We start from the raw sequence: 19,696 nt of genomic DNA, 5'->3' as shown, positions 1-19,696 counted from the left end.
TTAGGCCAAAGAGATGAGGATCTATACACCATTCTAAACCCGTATTTTGATTTAAGAACCCTAGCTTTCAAGAGCAAAGACCAAGGCTTGTTGCTATAAGCAAAGTTCCAAGCATATTACTTGTATCCAGAACATTAGAAATAGACTCAACATAAAGACTTTTATAAAAGTCCAAAATATGATCCTCAATGAGTTTAGGATCTCGAGTAACCTCATTATCAATCCATAGACGATGAATCCCACTAAAATTATTTGTCCTTTTGACCACAACATGGAAAAAAGCAGTATTTCGATCTCCATCTTCGAATCATAACATCTTAGCCCTTTCTTTCCTAAACAAATATTGACAGTGAAGAGCATGGTTAAGCTCCTCCTTAACAATCTTTTCTTGACAGAGAAGCCCAACAATATTAGACAAACTAACAGTCTCTAAGTTTTGTTGAATACCAAGGAGGAGACCCTGCTTAAGAAGAACTGCATTGTGAACATTACCAAAAGAATTTTTATTCCAATCTCGGAGGTCAATTTTCAACCTTTTTAACTTATGTTGCAAAATAAACATAGGTCAACCAACAACCTTATTAGCCCAAGAATCATGAATAAGCTTCAGACATGAAGTGTTCTGAAGTCACATAGAAAAGAAACGAAAATTGCTAATATTCCTCAACGAATTATTGCAAGAATAGGAGGATGATCAAAACAATTTTTAACGAGAACTTGATAACTACAAGAGTCCCATTCATCTAGACACACTTAATTACATAAAGCCCAATTCAATCTTCTATGAATTCTATGCAACCCTCTCCTTCCATTACACCAAGTATAACAAGATCCAGTAAAAAAGCATACAAGAAAGATCATTAATATTAATCCCATTAAGAAATTCATTACAGGAAACCTGATTAAGAGCCACCCCTTTACAGTCATCCGTCGAGAGCACAATATTAAAATCTCCCAGAATACACCACGACCTTGTGAAGAAACTAAAATCCATCCACAAAAACCATCTAGCCAAGTATGAGGTAGCAACATAAACACCTGCAAAGCTAAAACATTTATCTAGGGTTGGCAAAGCGGGCCAGCCCGCCCCGCGCTTGGCCCACAAAAATGCGGGTTGGGTTGGCCCACCCCACAAAGTTATTACGGGCTAGAATTCTCAACCAGCCCTGCATAAGAGCTGGCCCGCGGGTTTGTGGGCCAGCCCGCGTTCTTTTTTCTTTTTTTTTTAAATTAAATATTTTTTTTTTTTACATTTTGTTCTTAAAAAATTATCAAATTAAACCTATATATTTGTTACTATCAAACCTAAATTATTTTTCTTCCTTTTCAAACATAGTCAAACATCAAAACATTAAACATTAAGATAAATATCAAATATCACTATTATTCCACTTCCAAAACATTAAACATAAACATAAACATTAATTCAAAAACATTACACATAAACATTATTGACGTGATTGTGTTGTGCTTCTTTCTTTGAAATTTTGTGAAAACATAATTACGTTCCCTTGTTGCTGCTAAGTGCCAATTTTTTTTTCTTGCGGGTTAGCGGGTCATCCCGCCCCGCCCCGCTGCTGGCCCGCGCGGGTTGCGGGCTAATGTGGGTTAGCGGGTTGAAAAAGTCAGTCTGCCTCACGTTTTTTACCAGCGGGCTGTGGGTCGGCCCGCACGAGCCATCCCGCTTTGTCATCCCTACATTTATCATGTAGAAGACAAGTTACAAAAATAAATTGATCATTGACTAAGAAATTTTGGACAAGATTAGGAACCAACAAACACCAAGGTTTAGACACTTTATTAACAAGAGGAGACGTAGCCACCAAATGCATATTAACAGATTTGAAAAGGACGCCGAAAGAATCAGTATACAACATCATAGGTTCAACAAGAAAAACAAGGAGGGGTTTATGTAGTTTAAGTAAACTAATCAACATGTCCACATTTTTGTGGTTTCCTAGTCCTCTAACATTCCAGAAAAATTAAGAGACCTTCATTGCGACGTTGTAGATAGAACTGCCTAAGCAGTTTTTTTATTTATTTACCAGTCGCCTAGGTGGTCTCCCTGTTTTTTCTCTTAATGCAAACTATTTCCTCCCCAGTATCACTAACATCCTCCTCCATCTCATTTGGATCAACCCAAAATTTTGAAATAACATTTGTAGTTTCCAAACCACCAAAAGAGGAAAATTGATTTTGCAGGACCAACGATGGTGCTTTAACATCCCCAAGAGATTTAGCCTTCCAAGGGGTGGTATGAGGCGACAGAGATGGTACAGTCACAATAGGAGAGACCTCCACATGATGACCATCAATTGGACTATTAATTGGTGCTTTAGAATCTGCAGGTGATTTAGCCTTTCGAGGATAGGTAGGACGCAACAAAGATGGTAAAGCCACAGGAGCAGAGACCCCCACATGATGATTATCAATAGGAGTCGTAACTGAATGTAACCCTGAGCCCTTGGCTTGTATAACAACAACTGAATTCCTTAGCATCCCCAGTTATGAGAAAAATATATAGTTTATGTTCATAGAGTAGTAATATACTTCTGTGAAATCATAAAGTAACATTAATCATTAAATACAAACTAGGTTTAGAGACAAAAAAAATTAATTATATTAACTAAATTAGATACTATTGTTTGTTGAACCAAGTGGTGTTCAATGTTTTGAAGAATCCAAATCCTTTGAAGGATGATGAATCCTCTGCTTTGCTTGATGCTGCTGTGCTGGTCTAAGCCTTGTTCTGGGGTAATTTAATGTTGTAATCAACCCTTAGATTAAATCTCAAAGCAATTAGCATCTCAATTTTAACAAAGCAAAATGTTTTTTAAACTAAGTTGAAACAACCGATTGTTTACACTTAGGTGTTTTGAGAAAGTTTGAAAACTGTTTTTGAATGGTGAATTTTCTTAAGTAACAAAACAACCGATTGATTCGAGGAAACAATCGATTGTTTGTTTTGAAACCATAACAGAAAAGTTGTTTTCTTTGACTGAGCTTTAAATGCTTTAACTAAATACGGTCCAGTCATTAAATGCTTTGACCAATCTATTTTAAATGCAATTAAGAGTTTGTTAAGATTTGATAACAAACTATATTCTTAGATATATTCTGAAAAACTGTTTTTGATGTATAAAGAATCTTGAAACAAAGTTTTGATCTAAGAGTTTTTCAAAGAGTTCTGAGATTGCTAAAGAGTTTTTAGATTGATCAAGGTGCTGAATAGGATTCTACTTGTATTGATTTCATATTTTCATCTGTAACAAGTGTAATCTTTGTAAACTACTGAACAATTTGTGTGTGTGTTTTGCTGAGATTGGTTGTGTGTTCTTGAGGTGTTCAAGATCAGCAATCTTAGTGTTGGCCAAGGAGAGTGTGTTTCTTGAGGTGTTCAAGGTCATTCTCTTGGTTGTGGTGTAAGTGATCAAGGTGTGGTTGCTTAGTGGATATCCTTAGGGTTTCTGAGAAGACTGGATGTAGCTCTAGTTTGGAGTGAACTAGTATAAACAACTGTGTACAATCTTTTTATCCCTAACTCTTTAATTTTAGTTTGTTTGTTGTTTGCTGGTATAAACAACCGATTGTTTCGAAGAAACAACCGATTGTTTTTTTCTAGTATTACAGTTTTGCTTGCTGTTTTGGCTAACTGAATTGCTGAATCAATTGGTTTCTGAAATAAGTTCATTCTGGCTTTGAAAAGTTTGCGAAACCCCCTTTAAACAATTCACTCCCCCTCTAGTTTAAAGCCATCTTTTCTAACAATTGGCATCAAGAGCTTGGTTCTTGTAAGTCATTCAAGTTGATCCTAAAATCTTTCAAAATGGCTGATAGACTACCGTTTGGGGAAGGTGCCTCAATAAACAGACCACCCTTGTTTTGTGATTTGAATTACCAGTTTTGGAAAGTTAGAATGAAAATATTTATGGAATCTCTTGACAAAGGAATTTGGGATGCAATTGAAAATGACCCTTTTATCCCAAAGTTTGAAAAAGATGGTTCTGTCATTGAGAAGCCATGGTCTCAATGGACTGATGCAGAAAGTAAAAAGGCCAAATTCGATTGCATTGCCAAAAATATTATAACCTCTGCTTTTAAATTCTGATGAGTTTTTCAGGGTCTCACAATGCAAATCATCAAAAGAGATGTGGGATACTTTGGAAGTCACTCATGTAGGAACAAATGAGGTGAAAAGTGCTAGAAAGCATGCTCTCATCCAAGAGTATGAGATGTTTAGAATGCTTAAAGGTGAAACCATAGCTGAAGTGCAGAAAAGGTTTACACACATCATCAATCACCTTATGAGCCTAGACAAGACGTTTGATAAAGAAGAGCTGAACATCAAGATCTTGAAATGTCTTGATAGAGCATGGCAACCAAAGGTAACTGCTATTTCTGAATCTAAAGATCTAACATCATTAAGTGTTGCCTCTTTGTTTGGAAAGCTTAGGGAACATGAGCTAGAGATGAATAGACTCAATGTTCAAGAAAGTGAAGATAAGCACACAAGGAGCATAGCCTTGAAAGCATCCAAACATAAGGAAAAGCAAGATTCAAGTGATGATAGTGATGAGGAAAATCTTAGTTTGCTGTCAAGAAAATTCAGCAAATTCCTAAAGAGAAACTGCAACAAAGACAACAACAAGGATAGGTATGGAAACAAGAAACCCAATGAATTTAATTCAAATAACTATACTTGTTTTGGTTGTGGTGAGCAAGGTCACATAAAGGCTGATTGTCCCAACAAGAGCAAAGAGAAAAAGACAAGCTACAAGGAGAAGAAAGGCAAGACAAAAAGAGCTTACATAGCTTGGGATGAAAATGAAGTGTCATCATCAAGTTCTTCATCAAGTGAAGATGAAAAAGCCAACATATGCTTAGTTGCTGAGGATGATGATGATGATTCCTGCAGTTCAAGTGAGGTAAGTTCATGTGCTTCCTTAAATGAACAAAACTATAGTGAATTGCTTGAAGCTTTTCAAGAAACACATGATGAAGCTAATAGATTGGTTCTTTCAAACAACCGATTCAAAGATCTTAACAATGGGCTTGAAAAGTAAGTTAAATCACTTGAAGAGGAACTGAGAAAAGCAAAAAGTGATTTTGAAAAATTGGAAATAATTTCAAAAATGCCTCTTGCAAGTGTGATACTCTCAATTGCACAAATTGTGAAAATCTTGAGAAAAAGGTTCACTATCTTGTTGAAACTGTGGACAAGCTTTCAAAAGGAAAGTCAAACTTTGAGAATGTCCTAGTATCTCAAAGCTGTGTTTTTGGAAAGGTTGGTTTAGGCTTCAATCCACAGAACAAGCAAGATAGGTTTTCAAAAAGCTTTTTGAGAAAATCAGAAAAACAACCAATTGTTAAGATGAAACAACTGGTTGTTACATGCTTTTACTGCATGAAGAAATGCCACTCTGTTAGATTCTGCAAAATTAGAAAATATTGTGTTCCTAAAGGTTTTATGAAATGGATTCCTAAGGGATGTGATGTTTCTAACAACAAAGAAAAGCCAAGTGGACCCAAATTTGTAAGGGGACCAAATCTTGCAACTTGAATTTGATTATGCAGAAAAAATGAAGAGAAAAGGAAGAATTGAGCCATCTGATCAAGCTGTTGAAGAAAAAGGCAGTCATTGAAGCTGAATCATTGCTATGCAAAAGGTCAAAACAGTGAAAAGAAGATTTCTTGATCAACAAGCAATTGGCTCATTGAAGAAACAACACAAGGATAAGACCTTCCTTTTATTTGTTCTCATTTTCTGTTTCAAAGTTCTTTCTTATGATTAATTGTCTTTTAATCAATGTCATATGCTTTAATTTATCTCTGTTTATGGTTAAAAATTACAAAATCAAGTTTTTAACTGCTGCAGAAAAACAACCGATTGTTTCTTCGAAACAACTGATTGTTTTGAGTCTGACAGCACTGTGAAGAAATTGATTTAACTGCCTTTTAAATTTCTAGCCGTTGCATATATTTTTCTAAGGGAGAATCTTGGTCAAAGGATCTGTGTTGGAAGCTGATCACGTTCAGAAAGAAGTCACAACAGTCATAAAGGAATATATTCCAAAATCTTGAAAATTCAAGAGCCTTAATGACTAGTCAAAGATCACATGTGAAGACCATGTGATTTTCAGCTTTTTCTGACATTTTCAGTGCAGAACTGAGTCAAGTCCTCTCTCTGAAAATCAGGTACCCATTGAATGAAATTAAATTCAAATTGATTCTCTTTCTACTATAAAATCAGGTGCAAATTTCTTTCATCAAGAACAACCAATTGCAACATCTCTTGCAATATCTCTTGCACCATCTCTTGAAAATTTTCCGTGAAGTGAGTTTTCGTCTCTGCTGTCATGAAATCAACCCCTCCCACCGCTAAAAGAGTCAAAACCAGAGTTGTAAGGTCTGAAGGAAGGCTTGAAAGCTGGTTTTCTAGTGACACCGATCTCATTGAGAAGTATAGATATGAAACAAGTGTCAAGAAGATAAACAACCCCAAGGTTGTGTGCTTTAACTGGCTAAAAAGTCAAAAGCTTGACAATGTGAGGAGGCTTCTCAAAGACCAATCACTCAGAAAGTTTATGGAGCTCAAAGGGAACATATATCCAGATTTGGTGAGGGTTTTCTACACCAACTTGAAGTTTGAGGAAAACAACTTAGTCTCTCATGTGAAAGGTGTGGAGATGGAGATAACCCATGAGGTTTGGGCTGCTGTAGCTGGGCTTAAGTTCTCTGGATTAAGAATCAATAAAGGAAACCTTGGTGTCGTAGAAGATTTCAACAAAATCCAGTTCTACAAAAGTTGCTTGAAGAACAATCAATCTCAAGTTAGCACTTGCTCGGTTGGAGGCTTGAAGCTTGATGAGAGGTTGCTTGCTCTCATTGTAACTTGGATCCTAACTCCAAGGGGGAGTAACCACTCTGTGTTGACTGAAGAAGATATGGTTTATATCTTATGCATCCCCAAGAAAGTGAAGATCAATTGGATTCACATAATCAAAGAACATATGCAAAAAGCCATGAGGTTAGGCGATTACCACTATCCCTATGCTGTTTTAATATCTAAGTTTCTACTCTATTTTGAAGTTAATCTTGAAGATGAAACTTCTGAGCTGGTCAAGTCAACTCAAGAGTTGAACAATGGATCACTCAACAAGATGGGCTTTACAAAAGTAGGTGGAAAGTGGATAAGTAAGGATGGTGATCATGGTGCATCATCTAGTGGTGCTGCTCATCTTGAACAAGATGAACCTGCTGACATGGATGTTCAACATGAAGATCCAGCTGGAGATTTTCAAGATGCAGGGCCTAGTGCTGCTAATGGATATCAAAGAGAAAGAATGTCAACCATGTCATCTTTTGAAAGAGAAATGATGGAGAGGCTAGATAGCTTTGCAGAAAATCAAAGAAGCCTTCATGATCTGTGTGTTAGCAACTTTCAGAGGATTGACACAAGGTTTGACAACATGGATGCAAGGTTTATGACTCTGGATGAACAAATTGAAGCTGTCCAGAATCAAATCTTTGATCTTCAGTTTGCTGATGAAGAAGATTGAAAGAAAAACAACCGATTGGTCATCAAAACAATCGATTGTTTTTGGCTGTTCTCTTTTCTGGTTTTAAAATTTCTTTTCTTCTGTTGTTGCTGGATTATTCTGATGTAATGGGAACAATGTCTTATTTTATCTCTTATCTTTGTCTATTTGTGAAGACAAATAGGGGGAGATATATGCTGTGTTTCCAATTTGTTTTAAGTTTCTGTTTTTCATATTGTTAAAAACAGTTTGGGTGATGTTTTTGGTTCTGATATTAGATGTTTTAAGCTTTAATTGTTTATCTGTATGCTAACAAAATATCAGAAGTTCAATGCATTGCTCAAAGTTCTATTGCAAGAACAACACAAGAATCAGGGATTTGTCTTCATCAAATAGGGGGAGATTGTTGAACCAAGTGGTGTTCAATGTTTTGAAGAATCCAAATCCTTTGAAGGATGATGAAGCCTCTGCTTTGCTTGATGCTGCTGTGCTGGTCTAAGCCTTGTTCTGGGGTAGTTTAATGTTGTAATCAACCCTTAGATTAAATCTCAAAGCAATTAGCATCTCAATTTTAACAAAGCAAAATGTTTTTTAAACTAAGTTGAAACAACCGATTGTTTACACTTAAGTGTTTTGAGAAAGTTTGAAAACTGTTTTTGAATGGTGAATTTTGTTAAGTAACAAAACAGCCGATTGATTCGAGGAAACAATCGATTGTTTGTTTTGAAACCATAACAGAAAAGCTATTTTCTTTGACTGAGCTTTAAATGCTTTAACTGAATACGGTCCAGTCATTAAATGCTTTGACCAATCTATTTTAAATGCAATTAAGAGTTTGTTAAGATTTGATAACAAACTATATTCTTAGATATATTCTGAAAAATTGTTTTTGATGTATAAAGAATCTTGAAACAAAGTTTTGATCTAAGAGTTTTTCAAAGAGTTCTGAGATTGCTAAAGAGTTTTGAGATTGATCAAGGTGCTAAATAGGATTCTACTTGTATTGATTTCAGATTTTGATATGTAACAAGTGTAATCTTTGTAAACTGCTAAACAATTCGTTTGTTTGTTTTGCTGAGATTGGTTGTGTGTTCTTGAGGTGTTCAAGATCAGCAATCTTAGTGTTGGCCAAGGAGAGTGTGTTTCTTGAGGTGTTCAAGGTCATTCTCTTGGTTGTGGTGTAAGTGATCAAGGTGTGGTTGCTTAGTGGATATCCTCAGGGTTTCTGAGAAGACTGGATGTAGCTCTAGTTTGGAGTGAACCAGTATAAACAACTGTATACAATCTTTCTATCCCTAACTCTTTAATTTCAGTTTGTTTGTTGTTTGCTGGTATAAACAACCGATTGTTTCGAAGAAACAACCGATTGTTTCGAAGAAACAACCGATTGTTTTTTCTAGTATTACAGTTTTGCTTGCTGTTTTGGCTAACTGAATTGTTGAATCAATTGGTTTCTGAAATAAGTTCATTCTAGCTTTGAAAAGTTTGCGAAAAGCCCTTTAAACAATTCAGTTTAAAGCCATCTTTTCTAACATTGTCGAGACTAATTTTTTTTTTGTATTTAATTTAGTTGTTGTTATTTATAAATAGTTGTTAAATTGGCATCTAACTAGTTACATATTTTTTTTAACCAATTATTTAGATTCTTAAGTTGATAACTAAAACTTTGATAATTAATTAAATATTAATTTAGAAATTATTTATTAATAAAAAAATTAATTTAAATACTAATAATTTTTTAATATCTAAAATAGTATCTAATTTATTTAATTAATTTTTTTTCTCTAAAATTATTTATATTTCATAATTTTTTTTGTAATATATTAAATTAATTATATTTAATAATTTTTTTACTGTAACATACAAATGGGTGGTGGGTAAAAAATAATGCGTGTGTAAAATAATGCGTGTGAAAAATAAATCGTATAAAATTTTAAGTGAATCATGATTTTAAATTATTATTAAGGGATTCAAGTGTTCTTTTAAATAGAGTAATTGTTTTAATTTCTACTACATTTCACTAAAACTTTTAGTTTCCATAATTTTCTGTTAGCAAGTTCTTACTATTAAATAAAAAATTAATCACTTTTAATTTTTATTAAATCATAACTTTGTCTCGTTCAGATTCTATGACATAGATACTAAAAATAAGATTTAAATACTAAAATAAAATATCATGAATTAATAAAGACTACAAATTTGGTCACAAATTTTTTCACCTCAACCAAGTTAACCTGTTTTATAAGTACTAAAAACATATGAAGCCTTATTATTAATTAATGTGATATAAAAATATCTTATCTACATTCTCTCACAGTATAATGAAGAATTTAAAAGACTAAAAAAATCCTTAACAACAATTTAATACAAAATAGATTTCATTTTATTATATTAAGCCACACATGCATGACTTTTTTTTTTTTATTAAATCACTATTAAAAGGAAACAATGAAATAAACATCCTAAGATGCAATATACATGTTACATATTTTTAGTATTACAAAACCTATAAAAATTGTCAACGATAAAGTAGTAACAATTTAAAATGACAAATTCCATGTAGTCAAACCATGCTTGTCTCCAGGAAGGATTGATGTATAGAGTTGCTGCAGTTGTTAACAATGCTAACATGTATGATACAATAAAGCTCACATAAAAGACATACATATCTACCAACCTATCATTGTCTTTGTCATAATGCAAGTCATTTGGAATAACTATAGGAGCTGGATGACAACTCTTTGGTAATGGAGGTCCACAAAGAAATGGGTTACCCTCATAGCTACTCTTATCAAATGTGGCAAATTGATTTGTCCATTCAGGTATTGGGCCTGATAAGTTGTTGTGTGCCACACTTAATACTTCAAGTGAGGTTAGAATATTGAGTTTAGAAGGAATTTCACCACTCAACTTATTAAAAGAAAGATCTAAACTCTCTGCTTGCACCAACTTCGAGAAGGAATCTGGAATTTGTCCAATCAAATCATTATGAGACAAGTTCAATGCTTGGATTTTTGTCAAGTTTCCAAGCTCATAAGGAATATTCCCCTTCAATTTATTATTGGATAAGTCAATTCCAGACATATAAGCAAGGATGCTTCCCGTGTACGTATCAATTCTTTTCTTCGAAGTGAAACTTGCTTTCTCTTTCTTATGCTCTGATTGTGATGGTCTTAGACTATGTTCTTCAACAAAATATCCCTTGGATGCTTTTAAGAATGGATCAAGGTTGTTATTATCAAAAGGCATTGTCCCCAAGCAATGAGGAATTTCTCCCAAAAGTTTATTGTCTGAGAGATCTAGCATGGTTAACTTTATCAACTGACATAATTGCTTAGGTATATCCCCAGTAATGTGATTACCTTTTAAAAGGAGAAAATTCAACTTTGAATAATTGAGATCTTGAATCATATCCTGAATGCCACCAGATATTTTGTTGTAACTAAGGTCCAACATCACTATAGGAGAGTTTTCAGTGAACATTTTTTTGGACAATCCTGCTAAATGATTATTGCTTAAATGGATAAATTTCACAGAAGAATTTATAAATGATGGTACAAGACCAGAAAAATTATTTTGGGAGAGATCTAAATATTTTAGATTTTCAAGTTGTATTAATTCTAATGGAATGAATCCTTCAAAGTGGTTATTGGACATACGAAGTTCCAATAATCCTGATGAATTATTCAGAAGGCTTGTAACCTTTCCTACCAAATGATTATTGCTTACATCCAATGAGACGATGGATGTGTTAAAAATGTTCCTGGGAAGTCTACCACTAAAGTTGTTATCATTCAAGAATAAAGACCTCAAATTAGTGGGTATTGTAAAAATGGGTCCCTCCAACTTATTATTTGAAAGTTTCAAGAAATCAAGTTGGTGCCAAGCTTCGAATATGTCCTCTGATATTTTTCCTGACAATTGGTTGTCTGAAAGATCCAACAAACACAAATTCAGTCGGCCAAACTCACGAGAAATTGAACCTTGGATGTGGTTTCTAGACATGTCTAAATATCTCAAATTTGGATAAATAAAACTGATGTTCTCGCTTGGGATTTCACCAGTTATGGTATTGCTAGACACATCAATACTCTGTAACTCAAGAGAGGGATGCAATGGTATTTGCATAGTACCATTCAAAGAACAATATCTAAAAACAACTTCAATCAACTTTGTGTTGTTTTCTAACAACCAATGAGGAAACCCTCCTTCCAAATTCAAACCACTAAAATCTAGACTAGTTAGATATTTTTGATAAAGAAGAAATTTGGGAAGCTGGAAAGAACTAGTCTCAATGGTTGAAGACAAGCTAAGCCTCACTAACTGAAATTTTGGAATCCAAGTTTGCAAACTGTGTTGAGAGTCCAATTTGACTTTGTTGCCTTTACCATAGACAAACTTAAGGTGTGAATGATTGGCAAATGGTGTAAATGAAACAGGCACTTCAAATTGGTTTTCTGTAAAATCAAAATGTTCCAGTGATGTAAGGGTTGCAATGTTAGAATCAAACTTTCCCATGAAGTGATTTTGAGAAAGATCCAACATCTGAAGAGATGTCATGTTAATGAAAGATTTGGGAAGAAATCCTTCAAATCCATTTTGTATTAGATTTAACTCTTCCAACTTCTTCAGCTTAAACCAATCTGAATGAAAAATTTGAAGAAAAAAGAAAACATATTGCAAGTGTTATAACAAGAAGGATATAAAGATTTTAACAAAATTAAGAAAAAATTATATAAAACATACATGTTATGAATAACATTAATAATAATATAATTACCAGTAGCAGCAGGAAGGGCGTCATTTATCTGACAATATGAAAGAGACAGTACTCTCAAGGAAGTCAAATTCCCAATACTTTTGAAAAATTCACTCTCAATGTTATTATTTCCGTTCAATGTCAAAAGTTCTAGCTTACTTAAATCGTGAAAATCTGCAATAGAAAAAAAATTTATAAGAATCTTAATGTAAGAACGACAAAATTAATTTACCTTATAAAAATAATATATATTATTTACCTTCAGCTAAAACTGTTCCTGTAAATTTATTGTAAGACATATGAAGCTCCTTAATGGATGATGATAAAGCTCGCAATGACTCCCTTAACTTTTTTCCATCTATCATATTTCCATCTAAATGAAGGACTTCCAATCTACTTACTCTTTCTGAGTCTGAAAGATATGCAACTTTAATTAACTAAAAAATGTAAATAAACTTTAATTATGCTAAATGGGATAGAGTAAATATATTTTATGGAACTTCAACGAAATAATGGAATCAACGTGTCTGAATTTATCTAATATATTTTTTCTTCCCCTTTTCTAATTTTAATTTTCTTAAATACCTTGATCGGCCACAAAATAATGGATATTATTATGGCCTAGATAAAGATTCGTCAAATTGGACAAAGTTGATAATCCTACAAGAGAAAAATTAAAAATTAATCAAAATCAATTAACATTCAATTATTTTACTAGTAGAAGCGTTAGAAAACTAGTTTACTTTTAAATAATCAAAAGTTTTTTTTTCTTCCAAAAACTATTATGTTGAACCTCTAAAAGTTAACTTTGTTAATGTTAATTAAACTCTCACAGTTCCACTTACACCAAATTTTAAAAAAAAAACAGAAATGATATGCAGAAATAATTTCCAGTATTTAATAAACAAACAAAGAAATAACTACTAAAAACACATTTACAATACTTATTTATTCAGATCGTATTTTAACTTTATTTGAAGTATATTTGGATTATTTATCTTTTAAATTTTAAACTGTGGACTATATTTTTAAAATCTATCCATAATTTTGAGTTTACTCATAAATTCTTTTGGATTTTTAATGATTTTTGTCATCCATAAATATGTTTTATAATATATATTAAGTAATAGTATATATAAGAGTGCAATACTTTGTTTTATAATACAAATGGTTGTGTTGTAATTTATGGACTTTTGAAATATTAATTATCTTAAAAATCAAATTATCAATGATATTTTATTATTTGATTGATTAAATAGATTTTCTTATATTGGCATTGTATTAAACTTAATAAATAAGAGTAATTATTTTATATATTGATTGTAAGATCCTTTTTTGGATATGGTTTAAAAAAAATAAAGATTACAATTCTAATTATGTTCAATATATAATTTTGTCAACTAACTTTATTCTTTGAACAATTTTTTCTCACATTCTTTTTATCTTTCCTCTAAATTTCTAACCCAATTATTCAAATGTTTTTAATTAAAAGCCCCCTTATAGAACATAATAGAGATTATAATAATGTTATCCAATTAGATTTTGTTTTAGAGTGAGATTTTTTCTTTCAGATCCCAAATTTCAAAACTATATTTCTTTTTTAATATTGTTAGCATTAGGTATATTTTAGTCTTGTATGTAAGATCTAATGCGATTAGGTTAAACTTTGTTAGGTCTAACTTAGTTTGGTTGTGAAATCTTCCGTTAGAGGCTGAAATAGAGGTAAACAAAATTAATTAATTCACTTATTTCATGTTGAGTTGGATTCTTAGGGTAGGTTCAGAACATGAAAACTTTATACATAAAAATGGTTTATTTGATTTATATATATATATATATATATATATATATATTACATTTTCTTGTTTTAGAAATCTTTGATTTCAAAATGTGATGGATATATGTTTTGTATATAGAAGTTATGCATACAGTTTAATTTCTTAAATTAGTATAGTTAAAAAGATACAGGGAATTTACGTTTTTTTAGTGCATTTAAGATATATTTATTAATTATGATATGAAAAGGGAATAAATAATCAATTATTTATTAAATTTATTTTAAGAGAAATAGTTGCTTGTTTTTATTTTTTAAAAATTAAAAAATTTAATAAATAATTAGTTATTATTATCTTTTCATCATCTAATAAATTAATAGATATATCTTAAATGTACTAATAAACGTAAATCCTTAATATCTTTTATCTATACTAGTTTAAGAAATAAAACTGTATGCATAACTTCTATATATAAAACATATATTCATCACATTTTAAGAATATAAAATATAAGATAAAATTTGTACAATTATTCAAACTAAATGAATAATTAATTTTAATTCTAAAATATTATAATAAAGCAAAAAAATATATAAAATACTGACCACTTATATTTATTGCTCCTTCTAGTCGATTGCAACTTAAATCAAGGGATTGGAGACGTGGAAGGTTACTCAGAGATGAAACAAAATCGTTGCTCAAGCTGTTGAAACTCAACCATAACTCTTGTAAATTGGTGGGCCATTTAAACTCATCTTTCTCTGATAAACAAAGCATCTGAACTCATCACTACTCACTAAGAATATGGAGAATGCATTTTCATGTGATTTTATATAATTACCACTATTCATTGTCTTAATTTAATTTGGATTCTGTAATTTTTTATGTAAATTGATCTAATAGAAAAAATTTCACATCTTGAATCAATTAAAAAATAGTTTAAAAACTTATCTTCCAATATAAAATTACTACTATTTTAAATTTATTCAAATTTAAAAACGAAGGACCAAAATGGTATTTTAAAATTTAAAATATTAAATTATAACATAAAAATTAAATGGTTTTTGAGGTCATATATGTGTTTTGTTGTTTGAAGCTTCTAAATGATAAATTTTTTTATTGAGAATCATTTTCGGGATTTTCTTATTTCTCAATCTCCAATAATAAGCAATTTCCATAAGTCTGTACATTACTCGAGTTAAGTATTTTTCAACAATTTATTTTTTCTGTTTGGAAAGTACAAAAGAAACTACGATCTAAGACTTATCTTTTTCAATATTTTTTACGCAATTAAGGTTAGAAGTTTAATAATATAAATATATTTTAATTAAACTCATGGTTATTTAGTTAAATCATTTGAAAATTCTTTGTCTTAAATTTATTAGTTAATTACATTCTTTATTTTTATCACTAAAACTTTTATTCTTGTCATTTGTAATACTCTGTAAAATATTCTCTTAACTTTATAATGAAAACATAAAGATCCAAATCTTTGACTATCCAAGATACCATACAAATCTACAAGAGACAAATGTAAAATATAAAAGTTTTGTTTACTTATTTATTTACTTACTCAATTTAATTATCTGTTAATAAAAAGTTTAATCAAGTTTTTTAATTTATCAGTGCAACAATATAACTCTTACAAAATATTTAATCAAGTCCCTCAAATTTTTAAAAATACAACGTGATCCTTTCGTTTGTAAAAGTTGGCGTCCTTAATTTTATAAAATTATCACCATATGTTAATTATAAATTATATGTTAATTATCACCATATTTTAATAATTCAATATTCTATTGATAATAATTATATTTCTAATTAATAAAAATTAATTAAATTAGTATTATGTTTTTAAAACTTTAAAAGCGTGATTCATTTTTTAGTAATAGTAAAATAAATTTGAATAAAGTAAACAAAATATTGGTCTGAAAAAAAGCTGTTTTTTCAAAGATAGAATAAGTGGTCTGAATCTCACTTAGTTTTATGGAAGAAATTTTCAGTTGATTTTAAACATCTAAATTCTTAGTGTGGGAATTTATAAATAACTTGAAAGTAATTTATTAGTAAAAATTAAACTAAAAATCATAGTCTTTAAAGAGTTTCAATTTTTCTAAGAATTACTTGGCAAAGAAACAATGACAGGACAGTTAAAAAATAAGTGTAATACATCGAGTTGTTTTTTTTACAATATTTTAGAATATAAATTTGTGGAGATTTTTAATATTAATTATGTTAATATGAAATTAATTATGATTTTGTAATTGATTGTACAGTTTTTTAAGACTCCAGATTAAATTATTGATTCTAACAAATCGTTTAATAATTTAAAAATATTAGAATATAATATCTAGAAATATTGTTTTGAATATTTTAAACATATTTTATAGAATTACTAACGGCTGATATCTAGTATTCCTTTTAGTTGATAAGTGTTTAAATGAAGAGATTTGAGAAGTGAAAGACCACTTAGAGATGAGAGATATTCCTCCGTCACAACTTTTGTAAATTGATTGACCATTTAAATCCTTCTTTCACTCTTAAATAAAATTGAAAGCATCAAAGAAGAAGAAGGAGAATAAATAAAATATTATCCAATATAAATCAGAACTAACCTTTTATACGCAAGAAGATACTCTCAGACTTATTCAACCCGTTACCTTTTAAGTCAAGGATCTCCAAAGAACTTAATTTTGAAATATCTATCAATAGAATATTTCCGATTATAGACAGTTCGATATAATTTGTAATAAAAAACAAAGGATGAAGATTTGTATATGGCACATACTTAAAATTGATCTCCAACTCAATCCAGTGTTTCTTAAATATAAGAACTTGAGGGATGAGAGTCCACTAAGAGCAGAGCCAATATCAATGTGGTTGAAGTTGTTATATGACAAGTCAAGGGACTCAAGATTCTTCAATTTTGAGCATAAAACTGCAAAGAATATATCCTCCATTAATAAACAAGTAAATTCCCACTGCTCCTCTTTATTAATGAAATGGAAAAGTTACATTCTATACGTACCTTCCATGTGAAGATCGGAGTCCAATCCAGTTTCCCACAAACTCAGTTCCTTCAAAGATGTGAATCCCTCGAGGGATGGCAAGATGTCATTGGTTAAATAATTCCCACTTAGGTGAAGGACCTCCAGATTAGGCAGCTTTGATGACAGAGTTTCGAAAACTTATATATGTATAACAAAAAAATTGTGAAAGAAAGCACCAAAATGTGAAAATATATTATTAAAAAATGAGAAGAAGATAAAATGAGAAATATGATTATTGTGATTTATTAGAATAAGAAAGAGTAATAGGTAGTCTCACCGTGGAATGAAGATTTATTGAAGTTGTTATGAGCTAAAGAAAGAGACTTAAGAGATGAAAGGCCATCCAAACAAGATACAATGCTGGCAGCAGTGTCCAGCTGACTATTGAACTGAAGGATCTCCAGATTTGGCAAGGCTGGAAAGTATGTAAAGTAATGTAAAATAGAAGATAATATGAAGTAAGTAAATAGAAATAAAGTTTGAGTGATTCATACCTTCACCCCCCACACAACCAAAAACTATATTACCTATGAAGGAGAGGTTCTTCAAATCTATGAAGACAGAAAAATCAGAGTAATTAATATATTGTTGTTGGATTGAATACGGCATGAAGATCTGGAGTCCGGCCACCCTCCCTGTGGAGGAGTTGCATTGCACTGCTTCCCATTCACAGCAATCCTTATGTATATCCACCTCCCATAATAAAAGATTGCGGAAACGGGAATTTAAGCCCCACAGTGCTTGTCTCTCTTCATTCAAACATCCTTCACAGCACAGGGCTTCCAATAAAAGGAAAAAGAGCAAAAACAGTCTCACACTCTTCATCTTCATCTTCATCTCATCAACCATTTGCTTTCCCTCCTTTAAATAGAAACCGCCAACTCCTTCACGCGCTTAATTCCCCATTCACCACGCTTCATACTTATCTACCATTCAATTTATTATTCCTCCAGATTTATTTTAATATTTTTTCATTTTATATTTTTCTATTTATTCTGTTTAGTTTTATTTTTAAATTAAATATCCATCTAATTTTTAAGATTAAATCAACATAAATACTCATCATAAATTTATCTATTTTTTTAATAATAAAATATTTTATTTTACTATAAAATTTAATTTTTAATATAATTTATACATTAAAAATACTTATTAAATTATATTTTTTAATTAAAAATATATAATTTAATTAAAATAAAAATTAATTATTTTTTATTTTTGAAAAAATTATATTTAATAACTTTCAAGTAATATTTTAAGAATTATGTTGTAATTAAAGGTAAATTTACGTCAATATAAATTATTAAATCCAAAATATAATCTATATTTAATAATATTTATTTATCATAATTTCAATTATAATATAATTTATATATTAAAATATTTATTTATTATAATGTTTCATTATATTTCATTGCTAGAATTATACTATCCATAGATTACATTATCATTGATTAATTGAACATGAAAATTCACATAAAATAAAGACTTGACATCAACCTTTAAGACATCCTTCACCACTTAGAATACGACTTAGAAAAGCCTCAGTATATATATATATATATATATATATATATATATATATATATATATATATATATATATATATATATATATATATATATATATTAATATAAAAGGTTGTGGTTTACCATTTTTTATTTCTCATTTTGCTTACATCTCCTCCATAGATATATTAAATGGTATTGTTGTCAGCATTACACGTTGTTGCACACTTTTGATAAAAAAAAAATGATGTAGTGTAGGATTTGCCAGAAGTTAAGATATAAAGAGGAAGAAAAAAAAACAAAGATTAAGCTCTAATAAAAAGTCTAGTAAAGTTATTTTTATGAAAAATCATAGCATATAGATGGTTCGGAAAATCAGAATTAATTCTTCCTTTTTGGTGTAAATACAAAATGGACGCTTGCGGATGTTGGTTATTAATTCAGATTTTATTACCCTTAAACTATTTTACCGTTATATTGCATTAATGGTCAGTTTAAGGCCTGTTAGTATTTTTATTTTATAGCTTCCAGTAATTGTAATTTTATTATATATATGATTAAGTAAATCAAAATGAATAAGATCAGTTTTACAATTTTGTGCAATTACGTTCAATCAGTTGCTACAACCTTTTGCCTTCTCTTATTTCCTTCAATTAGTTCCAACAACTGGTATCAGAGCCATTTCGATCCTATCCTAGTGAGTGTTTGTTGGGCTTATCATGCCACCCACTATCGGGTCGTTATCGGATCACCCATAATATGTTATCCCACGCACGAGTTGTTGGAGATCCCACATTGACTAGAGATGAGGACATTTCATTGTATATAAGTGGTTGCAAACCTCAACCTTATGAGCCAGTTTTATGGGGTTGAGTTAGGCTTAAAGTCCACTTCGGAATTGGTATCAAGAGCTAGGTAGTTATCATGAACTCTACCCAATTATCAAGCCCTATCCTTGATGGAAAAAATTACAATCGGTGGTGTGTGCAAATGAAAGTTTTGTTTGATTATCATGAGTTAAACCACAAAGACTATTGATATTTATATAAATAAAGTTCTTTCCTTG

The 19,696-nt window shown here is 30.7% G+C and overlaps 2 protein-coding genes across 3 annotated transcripts in view; both read right to left on the bottom strand.

The window, feature by feature from the left end:
- The window catches only part of LOC137837863 (cuscuta receptor 1-like), a 77,963-nt gene that overhangs the window by 28,889 nt on the left and 29,378 nt on the right, over positions 1-19,696 (bottom strand). The gene's annotated exons all lie outside the window — the stretch shown is intronic.
- On the bottom strand, positions 9,899-17,963 carry LOC137837864 (cuscuta receptor 1-like). The gene is made up of 10 exons (XM_068647020.1): positions 17,617-17,963; positions 17,400-17,537; positions 17,101-17,259; positions 16,861-17,010; positions 16,688-16,774; positions 14,678-14,833; positions 12,883-12,957; positions 12,557-12,709; positions 12,319-12,471; positions 9,899-12,181 (listed from the first exon to the last, which is right to left on the bottom strand). Exons 1-10 carry the CDS (start codon positions 17,957-17,959, stop codon positions 10,020-10,022), a joined length of 3,576 nt encoding a protein of 1,191 aa, XP_068503121.1. The 5' UTR covers positions 17,960-17,963; the 3' UTR covers positions 9,899-10,019.

This window comes from Phaseolus vulgaris, chromosome 4 (assembly GCF_000499845.2).
Source record: "Phaseolus vulgaris cultivar G19833 chromosome 4, P. vulgaris v2.0, whole genome shotgun sequence".
Taxonomy (NCBI): domain Eukaryota; kingdom Viridiplantae; phylum Streptophyta; class Magnoliopsida; order Fabales; family Fabaceae; genus Phaseolus; species Phaseolus vulgaris.
This window is presented reverse-complemented; position numbering and strand designations above follow the sequence as displayed.

Bases quoted from the DNA above. Each gene is read 5' to 3' on its own strand.
- LOC137837864 (XM_068647020.1), bottom strand. From the start codon at position 17,959: ATGAAGATGAAGATGAAGAGTGTGAGACTGTTTTTGCTCTTTTTCCTT. The intron at 17,011-17,100 runs GTACGTATAGAA...TATTCTTTGCAG, and splicing joins CTCCGATCTTCACATGGAAG to TTTTATGCTCAAAATTGAAG. The intron at 16,775-16,860 runs GTATGTGCCATA...TTCTATTGATAG, and splicing joins GAGTTGGAGATCAATTTTAA to ATATTTCAAAATTAAGTTCT.